Here is a 22,010-nt window from a genome sequence, read left to right on the forward strand (position 1 = left end):
GTGGCTGCTGCTGAATCTGCAGTGTTTCTGTTCCATTGACGGAAAATGATCACAATTGAAAATAAAGTGAAAATAATAAAGCAATCAGAAAGAGATGAAACACCATCGGTCATTGGAAAAGTGTTAGGCTACAGTCAATCAACAATCGGAACAATTTTAAAGCATAAAGGATAAAGTGAGAATAATGGAGCATGTGAAAGGCCCTGCCCCGATGAAAGCTACAATTATTACTAAGCAAAGCAGTGGTTTAATTATTGGAATACATACATTTATTATGTGTTTTATATGCACAGAAGGGTAAAATCTATACTATATACTAAGACAAACGTTTGACTAACTGACGCTAAAATAATACCGGATGTACTTGTTCCAACTTACAAATCCGACTTAAAGATGGACTCAGGAACGGAACTCGTTCGTAACCCGGGGACTGCCTGTATATTTGAGAATCACCAGACAAATTTGCAAACCTTATTAAAAGAGCTTTAGTTCAGTAATAAAAATATAAAGTAACTTGTCATTAATTCTAGAATTTGCCAGTCTATGATGATATTATATTATAAAAATAGTACCCATTAGCAATAAAACATAATTGGCATTCAAAAAACTCTCAATTAATGCAGTTAATCATTAATATATTCTTCAAACTTCCTGCCACTTTACAGTCACTGAACTTCACATTCTGTCTTGATATTCTTCTGCAACCGTTGACTCCTCATCTTCATTATCATCTTCAAAGTCAAGTCCATAATCTTCCTCTTGAGAACTAGAGAAGCAATTTTAACACAGTCAATAGCCTCCACTGTTGCAGTCATGGTCCTACAACCTCTTTAAATGAACAAACCTGACTTATTATTCCAAAACAATAATTGTGCAAAATATTTTAGCTGTATATGCTACAGATAATTTATTTCTCACCTGAGATCACATTTCAGTTACCAAAAGTGATTTTTTGGATTCCAAAGATTACTTTATTTAATTTCATTTATTTAGTCCATAACAAATATTTTACCTCTCTTAGTCAAGAGTAAATAGATCATATTACTTTATTTAGACAACATGTATGGTTGACAAAGTTTAAAATACTTTGCAATATAGGTAGTTTACCAGCAATAACTCCAATATATTGAAATTAAATAAAACAGCAAGTTTTAATTGCTGTTCAATTAAGTGTTTTTTTTTGTGTATTAAGAAAAATAACTCTTTCCAAAACTAAACTTGCTTTTTAGGATAGGGTAGGATTTTAATTATGCTACATTTTAATTTACCAACAATTTGAACACTGTCCTTATTTCGAAGTTTCTTCACAAATTTGTTTTTTAAAGCCTGGAATCCCAGTTTAACAATTCGTATTTAATAAAGTAAGATTACAAACTATTCAAACACAATAAGAAGACATCATAGTACTAGAAAACTGAAAACCTCCAAAACGTAAAAACGACACCTATTGTTTAAACTGAAGTTACCTTTCTTCATTTACACAGTTGTTGTCTTCATTTTTCACAGACTCGATTATTTGAATGCAAAGCTGAGTGGCCTTGCTGGAAAACAAAATCTTCCTTCAATCCTCGTTCTTTTTGTGCTGCAGTATATTTCTCTGCTGATCTTCTAGCATTTCTCTGTATATAACACATAGCAGCTTTGATCTTAGTTTATAGACATTACTAAACTGTGTTACAAGTTCATATCAATGATTATAGCTACAGCTAGACTAAAACACATATTTTGAGATATCAAAATATCACATTTGTTGTTTTGTACATCTAAATTTGATCAGATACTACCGTAGATTAAAAACATATGAGTTGTTTATGTATTTTCTGTTCATTTCAAGAGACACTGCTTAGATAATCTTAACTTTTTAATATTAAATTCTAACTATATGCTTAGAAGACAAAATGTTTCAAAAAGAGATCTGCAATTTAAAGAATGACATATACATTCTATGCATCTTTCAATAAAAAAGTATTGCATATTTAACCCAAATAAATAGTGGTTTTGATCTTCAGGACTTCTTGTCAATGTAGAAGTTCCAAAGTGAAAATGAGAATCAATGTGGCATTGGATCCAAAATTCCATGAATTTCAATGAAGGCTGCAATTATCATGGAAGAGAAAGGCAAGTTCACTTAAATAAAGGAATGTAGTTTGATGTTTTAGTTATTTGTATGCTTTCAGGTTTTTTCAGTAATTTAAAAATAAATATCTATTACATTTTACTAGTTTTTAACCCTTCAATGTGCCCCCATACCCTGCCAAATTATTTTAAAAATATTGAACAATTCAACTGCTGATTAAGCTGAAGATGAGCTTTGCTCCTTCTCAACATTTTTATAAGTCTTCACCTTTGGGAATCCACTGGTCCTGCAGCTGCTCAAGTTAAGCCAGCAGAGTCTGGAACACCTTGGCTTAGACCCCTGTGTTAACAGGATCCAGTTCAACATGACTTATATGAGTCGAGTTAGTAGGTTATGCTTTCAAAATATGCAGGATTCAAAAAAAATTAACCAGTTAAAATATTGAAGTGTGTAAAGTGTAACAGTAAAGCAGCTCAAAATATTTTAAGGGCATACCTGTGTCAGCACCTTTTGGAGCAAAGGCCTTGTGTTTTCTCTTTCCTGCATCTCTTTAAACTCTAAAAGATAGCATTTTGTGTGTTTTCTTTCACGATTTCTGGTAAAACACAATGGGTGCAAAACTCTAAAATGCAAAATTGGAAGCTGTTCATTCTGAATACAGTGTTGCAGCTTCAGTTATAAATGGCTGATAAAGAGAAAGAACAAGGTTCATCGTCTGACACTGCACTGGAGGTTATCCAGGAAGACGTAGATCAGGGGGCATCGTAGAGGCAATCGCAAGGGATAATTGACAAAAATCAGGAAGGTGGTTGGGTGATCTCGCATTAGATTCATGGTCCTTCTGTGTGACTTCAAAGGCATACATCACCACTTACCTCATCTATTGCTTAATTCATTATATCCTACTACATATCCAGCAACGGTCCCCATCGGTCAGGATTTGCCTTCAATGTTGTTATATTTTACTTCACCCTTAAACACTTAGCATTATTGAAAAGTAAGAAGAAAGTGAATATGAAGGAACGGTGTCCTGTGATTTCACATGTAACCATCCATGATTTAGAAAAAAAGGACAGAAATGTTATGTGCACTTGAGATTACAATGGGGTGGATTCAAGGATAGCACAGGTGCCAACTTGCCAGTTGTCAGAAATTCACATTAGTTCTGTTGCAGAGACTCATATGAGAAAATTCAGTGTGCCAGACTACAGAAGATCAGTGAGAGTGCATATCTAAATACTTGGTATATTGGAAATCCTGCTTTCCAACTTGGAATGGGTGGTCTCCATCTGTATATCTGTGGCACAAATCATGATACCAAACTTCTCAGAATTGTTGGCATTACACTCATTCAGACAGTGTTTCATCAACCTCCTGACCTGCACCTTGTAGACAGTTGAAAGGCCCTGAGATGTCAAGAGTTGAGTCCTACCTGACACTTATTTTGTGACCCATTTTTATAGTCATGGTAATTATATGGCCTGTCCAGTCAGCTTTCTAGCCAATGGTTACACATAAGATATTGATAGCGAGGGACCTGATCACAAAATTGAAATGTCAAGAGTGGAGGTTGGATGTTCTCATGTCAGAGATTATCACTGTCTAAGACTTCTGCGGCACAAATGTTATTTGCCACTTAACCACTCCCTGAATACCTTCTTCAAAGAGAGAGACCCTTCTGACAGCCCTTTTCTTTCTCATCCTATTTTACTATTCTCTTTTCAGCTAATACATAGACAGTCCTATTAGAGAGGGAGCAACACTGGACCTAATCTTTGGAAATGTAGCAGGATAGGTGCTGGAGTGTCAATGGAAAAGACATTTGGAAGTAGTAAGTTTCATGCCACAAGTATCAAGGTAGTTATGAGACAGTATAAAGATGGACTTGAAATTAAGGATTTGAATTGATGCCAATTTCAATATTGTAAGACAGGACATGGTTAAAACAGACATCCTAGAAATGTACAAGATTCTAGCCTCTGCAGTATTTCCTGTCTCCAACAAATGGGGGGTCATTTAAAAGTACAACAGTGAGAGTTCAGGGCTAGCATATTTCCCTAACAATGAAAAGTAAGGAGAATGAGTCCAAGGAACCATGGATATCAAAGGATACTGAAGGCTAGTTAAAGAAAAAAAGGAAGCTATTACATGTATATTGTACTGAAAAAGGAAGCCGGACAGCAGTACAGAAAGTGTGGGGTTTTAAAAAAGATGCTCTGAGGGAAAAGTGGAGGGAGGTATGAAAAATTACTAAGAAACAAAATCAAGAAAATTCCCCAATACATTTTGAAAACATGTCACCAAATTTGCTGACCACAAGTGAACTGCCAGATGACTGAAAGACTGCCTGTAATATAACTTTGATCAAGACAAGCATGAAGTATAAGCCAGGGTATTATAGGCCAGAGTGTGTGATGTCAGTGGTGATAAAGTTTTTGAAAAAAAAAGGTTCAGGATCAATCTACACTTTGAAAGACATGGATACTCAGATACTTGGAGTAGAATTGTTAAGAGGAGATACTATTTGACCAATTTGATTTTTTTTCAAAGATGGATATTGATATGGTCAGTGAAGTTACTGGAGTCACCGTGAACTTCAAAAAAACTAGAGACTGCAGATCCTGGAATATGGACAAACAGTCTGTCAGAGAAGCATAATGGGTCATGTAGCATCTGTGCAAGATCAGGTATTATCCATGCTTTGGGTCCCAATCCTACATCAGCTCTAAGAACAGAGAGCAGACATAGCCAGTATAAAGCTATGACTCCACTCCACAAAAAAAATGTTTATGATAGCTTTGCTCTCTTGTAAGTTTTTCACTAAAACAGCTAAATTCAGAAAATAGGTACAGTATGGATCATCTGATTTAACATGTCATTGATTACACTTATCACACCAAAGATATAATTCTTACCCAATGGCTTTTTTCTTCTTTGATTCTTCTGTGCTTCTTATAATTTCCAAATCCAAAGATTCTGATGGAGTTGAATTTACACTGCTGTGTGATTTTGACTGCTTGATGCTTGACATAAAAGGCCAGTGCACCTCTTTCAAATCAGTTTCATCTTCTATTGTATCATCCATAAACTTTTCATTAGAAAAAACATGCATTTGGAAAGGTTCACCTATAGTTGTCAATTTCATCTTGTTTTTCATGAGTTGTCTCTGAGCTTTTCTGTGCAACATCTCAAAATCTGGAACTTTGGCATTAATCTTGGGTTTGAATTTCAGTTCTTTATCTGGCTCATAACACACCCTTTTTCTTCTTTTACAGGTGGCATTACTAAGCATGCTCTTTGGAAGGGATGCACTATTTAACAATTCTTGAGCTCTCACTTTCATCCTTATTGCTCTGTAGAGCTCTTCCTCTTTAATCCTGTCAATGACCTTCTCATCATGAAGATAATTGGGGACAGGTTTTGCTTTAAATGTCTTTCTTTTCTTTACCAAAAGATCAAGATCCTTTATTTGCATTTTTCTAACTTCTTTCTTTTTTTCCTCCCTTTCAAGAAAAGCAAATGGTTTCTGTATTGCCAGTAGAATTTCTTTGCTCCTTGCCTTAGCAAATTTCCTTCTTTCCTCATTCCTTTCCATTATTTCTTCCATTAGTGGGATATAGGTGTGGGCTGGTACAGGGTTTGCATGGAAATTTTTCTGGCATTCTGCTTCTTCTTCTAATCGTTTGCTTAGCATATAATTCTCTACTTCAATTTCAGATCTTGATCGATTTTTTCGCTGCTTCTTTTCAACTTCTCTGATGGTCATTTGGAAAGGCTCTGGTATTGTTATCTTTGGGGACCAGTGTTTTTGCTCCTTTTTAATTATTTTTGCTTTCAGCAAATTTGAACTTCCAAGCTTCTGGGGTTTATCATACAAGGTATACATCTCCACAGAAAATCCATCCCACATTCTTTGAATTTGATTCCTTCCATGGGATGTGAAATTTTCCCCACATACTTCCTGATCATCAGTGGATGAGTCAGATAAGCTTAAGGATGCAGTACTCTCCACCTCAACCTCCAAGGTTGAATAAGAAAGATGAGCATCATTTTTTCTATCTGTAGTCAGTTCGTAAGTTGAACTATAAAAATGTACAAAAAGAGTTTGTTTTATTTAATAATATAGTAAATACGTTTTAAAAACAACTTGCATTACATATTCTTGTAAAACATCTCCATACAAATACTCAGAAGCAGATGATACAGAAAATAGGATAATTTAGTTGATTGCTATAAATAACAGGAAAGGGGCTGAAAGAAAAATTAAATTTGGAAGAGCTTCCCAGAGGAAATTAAATCACAATGAAGAATGTGATATTATAGAGCATTCTAAGATGAGGCTAAAAAGGAAGTTGAATCTACACTTATTTCTGGTGCTTCTGGACAGTTAAACCACCCATGTTAGACTATTGTTTATTGATTATAGCTCTGACTTCAATACTATAATTGCTAGCAAACTCATCCCATAACTCCTAAAAAAACATACAAAATGCTGGAGGAACGCAGCAAGCCCATCATCTATAGAAAAGAATACAGTTGACGTTTCAGGCTGAGACCCTTCAGCAGAACATTTTGTACTCTTTTCCATAGATGCTGCCTGGCCTGCTGAGTTCCTTCAGCAGTTTGTGTGTGTTGCTTGGATTTTCAGCATCTGCAGATTTTCTCTTGTCCATAACTCCTAAATCTGGGACTCAACTTCTCTCTTTCCTGAAAAACAGACCACAGCAAGTAAGATCATAAGACATAGGAGCAGAATTAGGCCATTCAGCCCATCAAATTTGCTCTGCCATTCCATCATAGTTGATCCTCAACCCCATACCCCTGCCTTCTCACCATATCCTTTGATGCCCTGACCAATCAGGGAACTATCAACTTCTGCCTTAAACATTCCCAGATTTGGCCTCCACCACAGCCAGGCAGAGCATTCCAGGGATTCACTACTCTCTGGTTAAAAAAAATTCCTCCTTACCTCTTTTCTAAAAGGTTGTGCCCTCTAGTTCTGGATACCCCCACAACAGGAAGCATCTTCTCTATGTCCACCCTATCTAGTCCTTTCAACATTTGGTAAGGATAGGCAGCAAAAGCTCTGTCATAATTATTCTCAAAATTAGCACCCCACAAGTCTGTGTCCTCATCCCTTACACTATTCCTTGTAAACTCACAAATGCATGACCAGATTTTGCTCTAACTCCACCTACATGTTCACAGTAGATACCACCCCAGTGTGCCATATATCAAATAATGATGAGTCCAAATACAAGAAGCAGATAGAGAGTCTAATGATGTAGAGTCATGACGACAACATTTCCCTCGATGTCAGCAAAACAAAAGAGCTGGTCATTGACTTCAGGAAGGGGGAAAATGCACATGGTCCTGTTTACATCAATAGTGCCAAAATCAAGAGGTTTGAGAGTTTCAAGTTCCTAGGATTGATCATCACTTATAGCCTGTCCAAGTTTCAGCTGGCTTCTATATTGTGAGCAGTCGTTGTTTGGCTGAGGTGGTGTGAGGTTTAAAGAGAGCTCAGAGCCCTTCAAGACTTTTCAGCGGGCTTCAATCATAACGATCTATTAGCCACCTGGCAAAAGCCAATAAAAGGAAGCAAAGTTTAAGCAGAATGGCCATTGTGTGACTTGACAGTGTTACAGCAGTCAGGCTTTGGCTCAAGAGGCTTGGGCAAGAAGGGGCAAAGGCCAAGGTAAGCGTCTGGTAAGTTTTTATCTTTCTTTGTCTGTTAGTACACAGCTAGTGCATTGAGAATTGATAGAGGGTTAGTGATATGTTCTTCATGTGAGATGTGAGGACTCTGGGAGACCTCCAGTTTCCCTGATAACTGCAGCTGCATGACCTTCAGCTCATACGAGAGAATGAAGGGGTGATTGATAGGATCAATAGAGAGGTAGTCACTCCCAAGTTGTAGAGGCAACTTTCCGGGAGAGGGAAAGGTAATAGGCAACCAGTGCAGAGTACCCCCGTGGCCATCCCCCTCAATAATACTGCTTTGGATACTGTTGAAGAGGAATCACCTGCTGGGGGAAACCACAGCAACCGGTTCTCTAGCACTGAGTCTAGCTCTGTGGCTCAGAAGGGAAGAAAAGAAGGACTGCAGTAGTGATAAGGGATTCCATACTTAGAGGAGCAGACAGGAGGTTCTATGATTAAGAAAGACAACTAGATGGTATGTTGCCTTCCAGCTGCCAGGGTTAGGGATGTCTTAGATCAGGTTGATAGCATTCTAAAGGAGGAGGGTGAACAGCTGAAAATTGTGATACATATTGGTAACGACATAGGTAGGAAAAGGATTGAAGTTGAAGTTCTGAATAGAGAATTTAGGGAGCCAGGTAGAAATCTGAAAAGTAGGACCTCAATGGTAGTAATCTCTCGATTGCTGCCTGTACCATATGCCATTGAGGGTAAGAATAAGATGATTTGGCAGATGAACATGTGGAATTGGTAAGGGGGCAGGGTTTCAGATTTCTGGATCATTGGGATTTCTCTTGGGGAAGGTATGGCCTGTACAAAAAGGACAGGTTACCTTAACTCAAGGGGGACCAAAATGCCTGTGGGGAGATTTACTAGAGATTTTGGGAAGGGTTTAAACTAATTTGGCAGGAGGGTGGGAATCAGAGTGATAGGATTGACGACTGGCCAGTTGGTATACAAATCAATGCAGTATTTAGTGAGACCGAGGGGAAGGGCAGGCAGATAATTGGGCAAAACTGCAGGCAGAGGGTGAGTTGAAATGTAATATGGGAGCAAAATCGAAAAGGGTGATGAATACGGGAATGAAGATGTTATATTTGAATGCATGCAGTATATGGAATAAAGTAAATGATCTTGTGGCACAGTTAGAGATTGGCAAACATAACATTGTGGATCACTGGGTCGTGGCTGAAAGGAGATCATAGATGGGAGTTAGCAGCCAATAATACATAATATATCGAAAGGACAGGCAGGTAGGCAGGAGGCTCTGTTGATAAAAAAAAATGAAATCAAATCCTTGGAAAGAAGTGATGTAGGATCAGAAGATGTAGAATCATTGTGGTTGTGTTAAGAAACTGCAAGGGTAAGAGGACCTGATGGTAGTTATATACAGGCCCTCAATTGGTTGTCAGGATGTGGGGTACAAATTACAATAGGAGATAGAAAAGGCACTGAAAAGGGCAATGTTTCAACAGTCATGTGGAATTTCAATATTCAGGTAGATTGGGAAAATCAGGTTGGTGCTAGATCCCAACACAGGTAATTTGTAAAATGCCTACAAGATGGCTTTTTAGAGCAGCTTGTGGTTGAGCCCACTAGGGAAAGGCAACTCTGGATTGGCTGTTGTGTAATGAACCAGATTTGATTAGGGAACTTAAAAAAAGGGAAGTCTTAAGAGGCAATGATCATACGATAGAATTCACCATGCAGTTTGAGAGGAAAAAGCTAAAATCAAATGCATTAATATTACAGTGAAATAAAGGGAATTACAGAAGCAGGGTGTGAGCTGGCCAAAGTTGATTGGAAGGGGACTTCAGTGGGAATGATGGCAGAACAGCAATGGCTGGGAGCAATTCAGAAAGTGCAAGATACATCCCAAAGAAGTATTCTATGAGGAAACCATGGCTGACAAGGGAAGTCAAAGACAGCATAAAAGCACAAGGGAGGGGATATAATACAGCAAAAATTAGTGGGAAGTTAGAGGATTGGGAAGCTTTTAAAAACCAACTGAAGGCAACTAAAAAAGCAATTTGGACAGAAAAGATGAAATTCAGGTAAGCTAGCCAATAATATAAAAGAAGATAGCAAAAGTTTTTCTCAGTTATATAAAGAGTAAAAGAGAGGCAAGAGTGGAGCTTGCTGGAAACAAAAATGCTGGAGAGGTAGTAATCAGGGACAAAGAAATGCGGACAAACTTAATAAATATTTTACTTCAGCATTCACCGTGGATGACACCAGCAGTATGCCAGAAATTAAAGAGTCAAAGGGTAGAAGTGAATGTAGTTGCTATTACTAAGGAGAAGTTGGTTAGGAAGCTGAAAGATCTGAAGAAAGATAAGTCACCTGGACCAGCTGGGCTACACTCCAGGGTTCTGAAGGAGGTAGCTGAAGAGATTGTGGAGATGTTAATAATGATCTTTAAAGAATCACTAGATTCTGGAATGATTCCGGAGGACAGGAAAATGTCAATGTCACTCCACTCTTTAAGTTAAGAAGTGGTAAAAGAAAGGAAACATAAGTCAGTTAGCCTGATTTCAGTAGTTGGGAAGATGCTGGAATCCATTATGAAAGATGAGGTTTCAGGGTATTTGAAGGTACATGATAAAGTAGGCCTGAGTCTGCATGGTTTCCTTAAGGGGAACTCTTCCCTGACAAATATGTTTGAAATCTTTGAGGAAATAACATGCAGGGTAGACAAGGGATAAAAAAAACTTGTGTTTTAGATAAAAACATAAAAATTGAGAGAAAAATTGAAAGCTTCAAAAAGATTGGAAAACAGGATGTCACACATTGTTGTAATTTCTTCTCATTAATTGAGAAAAAGCATTACTGGATCTCAAATTAAAATGCTTCAGTGACACTGCCACATTTAAGATTTAGCTCTTGAAAGGAAACATCAGATGAAAGGAAGAATAAGAGGAAGAAATACAACAGGGAAGTGTTTATAAAAACAAAATTCTGTGACATCCTTTTCTTAAAGATGACCCTCGTTCAACTTAAGAATTTTAAATCTGCTGTACGTCAGATTTCAGGTAGCTATTTTGGTTTTGCAGTAGTAGGCTGGATCCAGGATCTTGTGTTGATAAGGATACTGAAGATAAGAACAAGTTATTTGTCAAACTGACCAATAAAAAGCTGATGTCAGAATGGCGACGGCAAAAAGTTGAGAGTTTAAGAAAGTGCTGTTAAAAAAGTTGCTAATAATTGTTCTTAGTATGGTAGAACAGATAAATGAAAGGGGCTACCAGGTTCTGTAGAGTCAAAATGATCTGAGATATTCCCATCCAGAAAAGAGAGTAACATATCAGCAAGAAAGTGAATCAGCAGAAAATATTGCAGATGGAAGACTAGAAAAGAAACATAAATAACATTGACTAGAAAAGTGCTGGCAAACCAGAAGTAGGAGGATAAATTGTAATTATCTATTTCTGGAAACAAAAAAAAAGAGTTCTGTTTGTTGAATTTAGTTTTCGTATGAACATATTTAGTGATCAGCGTGCCTACCTGTAACACACTGGGATTTCACGGAGATCCTCTGAATCAATGATATCATCTCTGACATGAAGTTTATTCCTGTACAATTTCTCTAGCTTTGCCATAGAATGAATATAAGCATTTTTTAGTTTCTCTATTTTCTTATAGTAGTCTTCATTGGACTTGCCATACAAATCATTGGAGGTTAAGGAACCTTCAGTGTCTACATAATAAACTTGCTCTTCTGGATCAAAATTATTTTCATTCTTAAAAACAGAAAATCAATGTTTCCCTATTAGTTAAGATTTTCTTATGTCATTTCAACAAATACAATATTGCTACTACTGTAATATTGTTAACGTGAGCAGAGTCAATGCTACAGTTAAATAGCAAGCAGAAACATAGAATAAAATCAAAACACAATGTTAGCCAAACAAACCATGAAAATCAATGAATTACAAAACTTAAAATCTGGTGACTATTAATTTTCTTCTGCAAAAATTGTATCAGTTATTCTCAAATTAATTAAGTAACTCAGTATTAAAACATTATAAGCTGAAGGAAGAATGTAGATTTGAATAAATAAGTCAGCTCCATTGGTTGGTGGCTGTGCTGACTGCTCTGAAACCTAAGTGAGTTGGTAAATTGTCTAGGTCCTACTCTGGAGAAAAAATTCTAGCCTAACACACCAGTGCAGTATTACCAAAGTGTAGTAGTATTGGAGATAAACCAAGGCCCGTGTACCCTCTCTACTGGATGTAAAAGACCCTAAGACACTGCATGAAAAAGAACAGGGGAGTTAGCTGCAGCATCTTGAACAATCTTTAAATAATTATCACCAAAATTAATGTGCCTGGAAGTTATTATGTTGCTCATGATCTTTGCAATACATAATTGGCTGCTTGGTTTCCAAAAGTACAACAGCAACTACACTTAAAAAATACATTAATAGTCATTTTAAATGTCCTGAGAACCTAAAGGGTAACATGTAAATTGGTTTAATATTTACACACTATCAAGATACAGTGAAAAACTTTGTTTTGTATGCCATCCATAAAGATCATTTCATCACATTGGTACATTGAGGTAGTACAAGGGAAAACATTCACAGAATGCAGAATAAAGTGTAACAGTTACACAGAAAGTGCAGAAAAGGCAGACGATAATGTACAAGGCCTTAATAAAGTAGGTTGTGAGGTAGGTTTCATGGCATCAAAATGAATGAATTAAAGAAGATTTTTTTCACCGGGAGAGTAGTAGGTGCCTGGAACATGCTATCAGATGTAAGTGGAGGAGGCAATACAGTAGTGTTATTTAAGAAACTTCTGGTGAATAGGTGCGTGAATATGTAGAGAATGTGTGGATATGGATCCTTAGAAAGCAGAAGGGATTAGTTTAATTTGGCATGTTTGGGCAGGCATCATGAGCTCAAGTGCCTGTTCCCTGTGCTGTAATGTTCTATTTTGTATATTTTTTCATATCATGCTCCCTTTCCACTCACACATTTCTGAATACAGGAAATACAGAGTTGAGTTTCAAATTGAAAGATTTAAGACCTTTCATCAGAATCGGTTAAACCTACTTAACTTTTCTGGTCACCAGATTACAGGAAAAACTGAAATTGCATGCAAACCAATTTCCCTTAATATTTGTGTAAATTAAAAATAACAGGATGCATAAGCCCAAGGATCTGCTGAAAAACTTTTCATTCTTAAGATGGTGGGAGTATGGAACACTTTATTTGAAAGAACAGGGGAGTTAGAACCACTTTTGAACAATTTTAAAATTGGGATTTTAAAAGTTCGGTACAGACTATGTAGCTCTCTTTCAACTGACAGTCACAATTGGCCAAATGGTCTCCTGATGTGTCTTAAATTTCTTTGACTCTGTGGAGCTAGATAGTTAAATAATTGTTTTCATTGCTCTGGGTTCCATTCGCATAAACAAATCACTGATTAGTGCTTATTAAAAAGGCAAGCAATCTTTTCTAAGATTATGCCAAGAATAAGTATCTAGCAGTTGTAAATAAAATAAAATTTAAATAATTAGACTCAGGCTTAAACACTGAAATAAATGGGAGTAACTAAATAAGCAGAAACCGCAGAGCATCATTTATCTATTCTAAAACAAGGTCAGTTAAAGTAATACTATAATGATTAATAATGACTGTTTAATAATCTAGAAGTTGTAGTCAGAGTTGCTCACACTTCCCTTGTTCTTAATACCATGGCCAAATTAATTCTATCCATTCCTTTTCACTCCATTTCAAGACAGGAATATTTAATTATATCTGAGTTTCACTCAACCTTAGTCCTTTTTTGTTTTGAGTTTGAACAATGTGCACAAAGTCTGAATCTTTTCATTTCAACATCAATACTGATAAATGACTAGTTTCTATGACTGTTAAATAATCTTAATTTGAGCACTCCCCGCCCCAATTATTTCAACGCCTTTTATGCTCGCTTTGAAACGGAGAATAACACGATGCTTGTGTGAACCCTCACATCTAGCGACACTGCGCTCTCTATTTGTCAGAACCGCTTTCAAGAGGGTGAACCCTACAAAGTGACAGGCTCCAACAATGTACCTGGAAGGGTACTAATAATCTATGCAGACTAACGGCCAGGAGTGTTCAATGACATCTTCAACCTCTGGCTCAAAAGGGGAGGTATCATACCGGTGTCCAAGAAGAGCAGGGTGAGCTGCCTCAATGACTGTAGCCCGGAAGCGGTAATGAAACGCTTTGAGAGGTTCGTCATGGCTGGATTTGATTCCTGCCATGGACAAGGACGTGGACCTGCTGCACTTAGCCTATCGCCACAAGAAATCTACAGCAGATGCAATCTTACTTGCTCGTCACTGGGCTTTGGAGCGCCAAGACAACAGGAAAACATGTCAGGCTGCTGTTTATCGTTTACAGATCGGCATCCAACACTGCTTATTTATTGTAACGTATAATCAAATCTTGTCAAAACACTTTTGATTTAAACGTTAGCTTACAAATCTAAACTTATTTAAAGAACAACATCCAAATCAGACGTTTATATTTGAGGGGAAAGGCCTGTTTGAGAACAGTTGTGCTGTTGGCAGTCGATAAAGCGACGGCTTTGCCTCTATGGCCATCCCGGACGCTAAGACCCTCATACTTGCTTCCCCACCTTTACTTTCCTAGCGGATTTCGGGCACAAAGTCATCCCTGGATCCAGGGCCTGCTCTCTCTCGCACAAGGTAGTGAATTCTCCGCTCTGCCGGTCAATGGGAGTGGTGAGAGCCGAGACTCGATAGGGACTGGAGCTCAACGGCCGCCACAGGTGCCTGGCAACCGGCTACGCGGGCGGGCAGGCGGGGCGTCCGGCACGCCAGAGGCTGGCGCTCAGAGCGCCGTCGTTCCGCCTTCCCGAAGAGTCCTTTCAATTATTTTGTGTGTGGTTTCAAGTCATCTCCAAGTTAAGGGATACTCAGCGGGTCAGGCAACATCAGAGAAAAGAGAAACACTTTTCAGTTGTGTGACCTTGGGAGTAAAACCAGACTAGGTAAATGGTAGGGCCAGTGTTGTAGAAAAGAGACAAGTACACGTTTATAGACACGAGAAAGTCAGCAGATGCTGGAAATCGAAAGCAACACAGCACAAAACGCTGAGGGACTCAGGAGGTCAGGCAGCATCCATGGAAGAGAGTGAACAGTCGACATTTCTGGCCGAGAAGGAAGGAGGAAGATATCAGAATAAAAAATAGGGGTTTGGGGAGAAAGGCGAGCTGGAAGGTAAAGGGAAATAATGGGCAGGCGAGAAGTAAAAGGTCAGAGTGGGGAATAGAGGAAGGGAACCCAGTTTGGAGAGGGGCCGGCGAAAGGAGGATCTCCTGGTGAGCTTGCTCCTGGGCCTAGCCAAGATGGCCATCCACACACAGGTCTAGGTGGCGGAAAGTGAAGCTGGTTGCTTGCCCCTTTTCTGAGGATACGTCCGTGCTCGGCTGTCCTTGGAGAGGTATAGATTGTTTTATAGATGGTAGTAACCACATTGTAATTTAAGTGTAACTACTGTCTTGGAAATACTGATTGATAGCGGTGTAAACTTGTATAGTTTTGATACAAAAAATAGAGGAGGGGGTATGTTTGCTGGAAGGAAAAATTAATATTCATGTCATCAGGTTGGAAATATAAGGTGTTGCTCCTCCACCTTGAGGGTGGACTCTTGTTGGCACAAAAGGAGCCCGTGGATCGACACATTGGAACGGGAATTGGAATTAAAATATTTGGCCACTGAGAAGTCCAGTTTTGGCAGATGATGTAGAGGTGGTTGCCGAAATTACGAAAGGTTGCCTGAAACTGGCAACTCAGATGGATAGTTGGTGAAGAGGCATATGGCGAGCTTGCTTTCATTGACCAAGTGATAGAGTTTAAGAGTTGGGATGTCACATTCCAGTTGTTAGGACACATGTGGAGTGTGCATATTCAATTCCGGTTGCCATGCTGCAGAGAGTCAGAATCAAGTTTATTATCACTGACGTATGTCTGGGGAGGGGGAGGAGAAATTATCGAAAGTTAGAGAAATTGATGTTCATGCCATCACGTTGGAAGCTACTCTGAATATGAGAAAAGGATTCCTTCTTTAACCCTTTACTTCTTCCACCTATTACCTGCCTCACCTTCCTTCTCACCTGGTTTTACCTATCACTTGCAGTTTGCACTCTGTCCCCTCTCCCACTATCTTATTCCTTTCCTGGCCTGATGAAAGTCTCAGCTGTTTATTCCCCACCATAGGTGCTGACTTCCTTCAGCAAAGGCATAGACGCAGTGATCCTCCAGAATTTTGTATGTATTGCTCTCATTTTCTAACATCTGCAGAAACTCGAGTTTAACCTTTAAACTTTTACCCCTGGTGTTAATTGGCCATCTTTTGATTTGCATGACAATTCAGAGCAACACACAAAGTGCTGGAGGAACTCAGTAGATCAGGCAACATTTATAGAGGGAATGGACAAAGTACATTTCAGGTCTGGACTGAGAAAAGAATGCAGAGAGCAGGTTTAACACTGTGGAGCAAAAGCTGACAGGTGATTGGCAGACAATTTGGAATTGGAGCAGTCCATAGAGAACCCCTACAGCTAAATCAAAGATGCCAGGAAAATACCAGATTATGCATGTTGCTGAAGATTTACAGCATCTGTGATGCACAATCAATAACTCTCCGAGACGTGAGGCGAGATATTGGCTTTTATTGACTGGAAGAAAGAACAAGCAGTAATTGACCACCATACTACATCCTGGAGACTGAGGGCAGGGCTCAGGCCCCAATCGCCTTTATACCGGGGTCTGTGGGAGGAGCCACGGTCAGTGGGAGGAGCCACAGGAGCAGTCAGCAGGGGGCGTGTCCAGACAGGTATATGTAGTTCACCACATTCACCCCCCCCTTTGTTTTAAAAGAGAGTCCCCATGGGGCGAAGTTTCTTACAAGTATATTTACAGGTTAAGTCTATCAGGTGGTCGAATCTGTCGCTGCGATCTATGTAGCACCGGCTGTGATTGCACAGGTGCTGGTGGTGATTGCACCGGAGATGGTGGTTGTGTTGGTTCCGGCCTGACTGGAGGTGTCAGCCCACTAGGCGTCAGTGATCCCTCATGCGTGTGCGAGGCGCCTGGTATATGTGCGTGCGAGACACCCGGTATAGGAGTGTCGTGAGGAGTCTGTGTAGGGCTCGGTGTGCGCAGTGTCACCTCGGGTACAGGGTTCATAGTTACCATGGAGTGTTCGGGGTAGTGGTCTGCTGCTCCTGCGGGTGCCAGGTCGCGGACGGAGACCGTGTCCTCCCGCCCATCAGGTAAGACCACGTAAGCATACTGGGGGTTTGCATGTAGAAGGTGAAACCTCTCGACCAGCGGGGAGTATTTACTGCTCCTCACATGTCTCCGGAGTAGCACTGGCCCTGGGGATGTCAGCCAAGCTGGTAGGGTGGTCCCAGTGGCAGACTTCCTGGGAAAAGAGAATAGGCGCTCGTGAGGGGTGGCATTGGTGGATGTACATAACAGGGAGTGGATAGAGTGGAGTGCCTCGGGGAGGACCTCCTGCCATCGAGAGACCGGCAACCCTTTTGACTTAAGGGCTAAAAGTGTGGCCTTCCACACTGTGGCATTCTCCCTCTCCACCTGTCCATTTCCCCGGGGATTATAGCTCGTGGTCCTACTAGTAGCAATGCCCCTAGCCAGCAGGTACTGGCGCAGCTCGTCACTCATAAAGGAGGACCCTCTATCACTGTGGATATAGCAGGGATATCCGAACAGAGTGAAGAGCTGGCGCAGGGCTTTTATGATGGATGTGGCAGTGGTATCGGGGCAGGGGATGGCAAAGGGGAACCGCGAGTACTCGTCGATAATGTTGAGAAAGTAGACATTGCGGTCGGTGGAGGGAAGGGGGCCCTTAAAGTCAACACTCAGTCGCTCAAAGGGGTGGGTGGCCTTGATAAGTTGTGCCTTGTCAGGACAGTAGAAATGCGGTTTGCACTCTGTGCAGACTTGGCAGTCTCTGGTCATCGTCCTGATGTCCTCAAGGGAGTACGGCAGGTTCCGGGCTTTCACAAAATGGTAAAATCGGGTGACCCCCGGGTGGCAAAGATGTGCATGGAGGGCGTATAGCTGGTCGAGCTGTGCGCTGGCACACGCTCCCCGGGATAGGGCATCAGGGGGCTCATTGAGCCTTCCAGGCCGGTACAGGATATCATAGTTGTAGGTGGAGAGTTCTATTCTCCACCGCAAAATTTTGTCATTTTTGATTTTGCCCCGCTGTTGGTTGCTGAACATGAACGCAACTGAGCACTGGTCGGTCAGCAAGGTGAATCTTTAGCCGGCGAGATAGTGCCTCCAGGGCCTAATAGCTTCCACTATGGCCTGGGCTTCTTTCTCCACCACGGAGTGCCAAATTTCAGGGCCTTGAAGGGTACGAGAAAAGAATGCTACTGGCCTGCCTGCCTGATTGAGGGTAGCAGCCAGTGCAAAATCGGAGGCATCACTCTCTACTTGGAAGGGAATGGTCTCGTCCACCACATGCATCGTTGCTTTGGCAATGTCCCCTTTAATGCAGCTGAAGGCCGCGCGGGCCTCGGCAGAGAGGGGAAATGTGGTAGACTTGACCAGGGGCGGGCATTGTCTGCATAATGGGGGACCCATTGGGCGTAATAGGAAAAGAAGCCTAGGCACCGTCTGAGGGCTTTGAGGGTGGTGGGAAGAGGGAGTTCTAACAGGGGGCGCATATGGTCAGGATCAGGGCCAATGACCCCAATTCTCCACGACATACCCAAGGATAGCGAGTCGGGTGGTTCCGAACACACACTTGTCCCTGTTATAAGTAAGGTTCAGGGCTTTGGCCACTTGGAAAAATCATTGGAGGTTGGCGTTGTGATCCGGCCAGTCGTGACCACAGATGGTGATGTTATCCAGATAGAGAAATGTGGCCTTCAGTTGGCACTGGTCCACCATCCGGTCCATTTCCCTCTGGAAGACAGAGACACCATTTGTGACACCGAAGGGGACGCGCAGGAAGTGATAGAGCCTGCCGCCCGCCTCGAAGGCTGTGTAGGGGTGGTCCTCTGGGCGGATGGGGAGCTGGTGATAAGCGGATTTCAGATCTATCGTCGAGTACACCTTGTACTGAGCTATCTGGTTGACCATATCCGCGATGCGGGGTAGGGGGTACGCGTCAAGCTGCGTGAACGAATCTGTTCCAAGTATGATTGGAAGCATGCAAGCCAGAGTTCAAAGGCAAGAGCTGCTTCGGAGTCTTGCGGATCAAGGTCTAATTTTTCCGGACATAAAATGCTGTCCATGTTTTAAACTTCCAGTCAATAAAATTGATGCACCATCAATAACTCTCCGAGACGTGAGGCGAGATATTGGCTTTTATTGACTGGAAGAAAGAACAAGCAGTAATTAACCACCATACTACATCCTGGAGACTGAGGGCAGGGCTCAGGCCCCAATCGCCTTTATATCGGGGTCTGTGGGAGGAGCCACGGTCAGTGGGAGGGGCCACAGGAGCAGTCAGCAGTGGGGCGTGTCCGGACACGTATATGTAGTTCACCACAATCTGCCAAATCTCTTGTGTCTCCAGAAAAATTCAAAGTGTAGACTGGCTTCTGGTGCCAACTGCTAGCCATGTGTCAGGACTGCAAATTCTAATTCTCCATAAAATATCATTGCACTCTACAGATAATGTGTGATCTGGAGCTCTGTCTCCAGAATCACATACTTCTGATTCTGGTGCCATCCAATTTACTCTGTCAGAGGGCCCCACCCCCTAGCCTCACCACTCCAAACAGTGCAATGAAGTAAGTTGTCAGTGTGAACAAAATGGCCATCAGTAGAATGGGTATGGTGGCTTCCTATGGTACACTATTTCAATGTTAGAGGGCTTCCCCTCTTGACTCTGCCCCCCCATGTCCTACAGCAGAAGGAGTTGAAGCTGTGTATCATCACCACAGATCCTTTGCATTGGCTGCACAAAACTAAAGTGCATTCCTCAGTATGTACACCTGCAGATTGGAATGTGCCAGTAGCAGCATTCTCTTAGGCCAGGTAGAAGACCAACAAGTTCCAAGCAAATCAAAGAGAGCCTGTCAGTGAGTGAATGAGTGAATCTTCCAGCAGCAGAACAGACCTAGATCAGAGAGCTGTCGATACGCAGTTTCTGGAGATGAATTGAAACAAGAGCCTTGCATCCCTCTCCATCCACAGTTTGCAAAGAGCTGCATGTCTGTCTCCTCCCACCTGAAACATCCTAAGGGCAGAGAAAAATATATCTGGAAGGATTTGTTGATGCAGCAGGTCAAAATCCTGAAAATGGAGAGAGGAGATGGCCAGTTTAAAGAGGTGAAGGGGAGGGGTGAGGTTGAAGTCCAGGGTGATTGGTGGTTTGAGAAGGAGTAAAAGATGTCAGGAAAGTTGTGCCAGGTAGAGAAGGAGAGGGGTAGATTAGAAGGTGGATGAAAGGTGGTGGCCAACACAAATAACGTGGGAGGCACATGGAGCAAGGTGGTAGGAGGAGAGGGTGAAGACTAAAGACAGCTTCTGGAGGGAAATAAACAGGAGGACAAAGGATGACCAATGCTTGGATTTGATAAGTAAAGGAAGAAAAAATGGAAGCCTTTAGGGGAGAGGTGAAGACTGCAAGGATGATGGTTCACCAAGTGGCTATTCATAATTCATCAAGCTGATTAAACCCTAGAATTGTATTGCAGATGCATGCATTTCAAATGACGTGGATGAATTTAGTCCACAAAATGTGAAGAACTTGTCAAGAATGTGATAAAGCTCTGAGAGATACCACAAAACAACCATTCATATCTCTATGGAGTAAGAGTGGTACTTTGAGAGCAAAACATAAAGTGAACCAAACATCCAGGACAAATCTAATATGTAAGGAACAGATGGCTTTTCTCAATAATAAAATCACATTCTTTCATGAAAAGTCTTTCTGCCAAAATCTATCATGGGGCATGAAAGTTAAAAGGCTGCAAATACTGGAAATTTTGAAATAAACTGGAAAAAGATGCAAACATTAACATAACCCCCCCCCCCCCCCACACACACACACAGATGTTGCCTGCCCTGTTGAATGTTTCCAGCATTGTCCATTATTCAGAATACACTTTTCCATTGGATTTCAACAAGGGAGATACCTCTCTTGACTTACTTAGCGATAGAATGCAGGTCCAGAATCTAAAGGCCAGGTCAAGCAAAATCAGATGAAGTAGTTAATGTTTCAGATCAAGGAATTTTAATTAGAATTTTCCAGCTTTTTCTCTTTTTTAGATTTCTGGTCGCAGCAGTTTTATGCTTTTCAAGGAATTCTGTGCTGCCAATTTTTGATATTATCTTCATCAATGAAAGCAACAAAAAAACCTTGCTAAAACCAAGGACATGAACATGAAGTAAGAACAGACAAATTGCACTTGTACAAGTACCTTTGTGGTCTCAGGATAGGCAACCGACAGTAAAATAAACAACTTTTGAAGTGTAACCTCTGTTGTAGGAAATGTGACAGCTAATTTGTATACAGCAAGTTTCCATAAAGGAAGAGGATAGCTAGGGAAAGAATGAAGCAAAATGGTGGTCAGGGAAAGGATAGCGACACTCAAGGACAAAGGAGGGAATTTATGTCTGGAGCTAGAGGCAGTGGGTGTGGAACTGCATGAGTACCTTACATTGGTATTCACCAAAGTGAAGGGTGTGGAGGATAGTGAGGTAAGGGAGGAGTATTGCCAATATCCCGGGGCACATTAATGTTGAGATGGAGGAAGTGTTGAATCTTTTGAAAAGCATGAAGTTCGATACTTTCCATGGGCCTGACGGGATCTATCTCAGGTTTTTGAGGGTGGTAAAAAATGAGATTGTTGGAACCTGGACGAAACTCCTGTATCTTCTTTTGTTTCAGGCTACAGTGAAGAATAACCATTATTATTCTTGTGTTTAGGAAGTGTAATAAGAATGATCCAAAAAAAATATCAGCCAATGAGCTTTACATCAATCATAAACAAATTTTTGGAGACTATTCTTAAGGTGAGGATTTATTCACATTTCAAGTTGAAGTAAATACAACAAAACAAAACAATGTTCCTCTGGACCTTGGTGCACTTACAAAACATATATCACACACAGTACATTGACCAAAATATAACCATAAATAGACTAATAAATATAATTTAAAATGCATGTAATATTCAGCACATGTAGATAGATAGATACTTATATACTTTATTGATCCCAA

The 22,010-nt window shown here is 40.7% G+C and overlaps 1 protein-coding gene across 1 annotated transcript; it reads right to left on the reverse strand.

Moving 5' to 3' along the window:
- Positions 1-282: 282 nt before the first annotated feature.
- fam161a (FAM161 centrosomal protein A) lies at positions 283-14,517 on the reverse strand. The gene is given in 7 exon segments (XM_073051081.1): positions 283-766; positions 1,467-1,511; positions 1,513-1,619; positions 2,573-2,672; positions 4,993-6,159; positions 11,285-11,520; positions 14,413-14,517. Coding segments are annotated over 7 exon segments (1,782 nt in total). The 5' UTR covers positions 14,449-14,517; the 3' UTR covers positions 283-675.
- Between the last annotated feature and the right edge of the window lie 7,493 nt (positions 14,518-22,010).

The sequence above is a fragment of the Hemitrygon akajei genome, chromosome 7 (assembly GCF_048418815.1).
Source record: "Hemitrygon akajei chromosome 7, sHemAka1.3, whole genome shotgun sequence".
NCBI lineage: Eukaryota > Metazoa > Chordata > Chondrichthyes > Myliobatiformes > Dasyatidae > Hemitrygon > Hemitrygon akajei.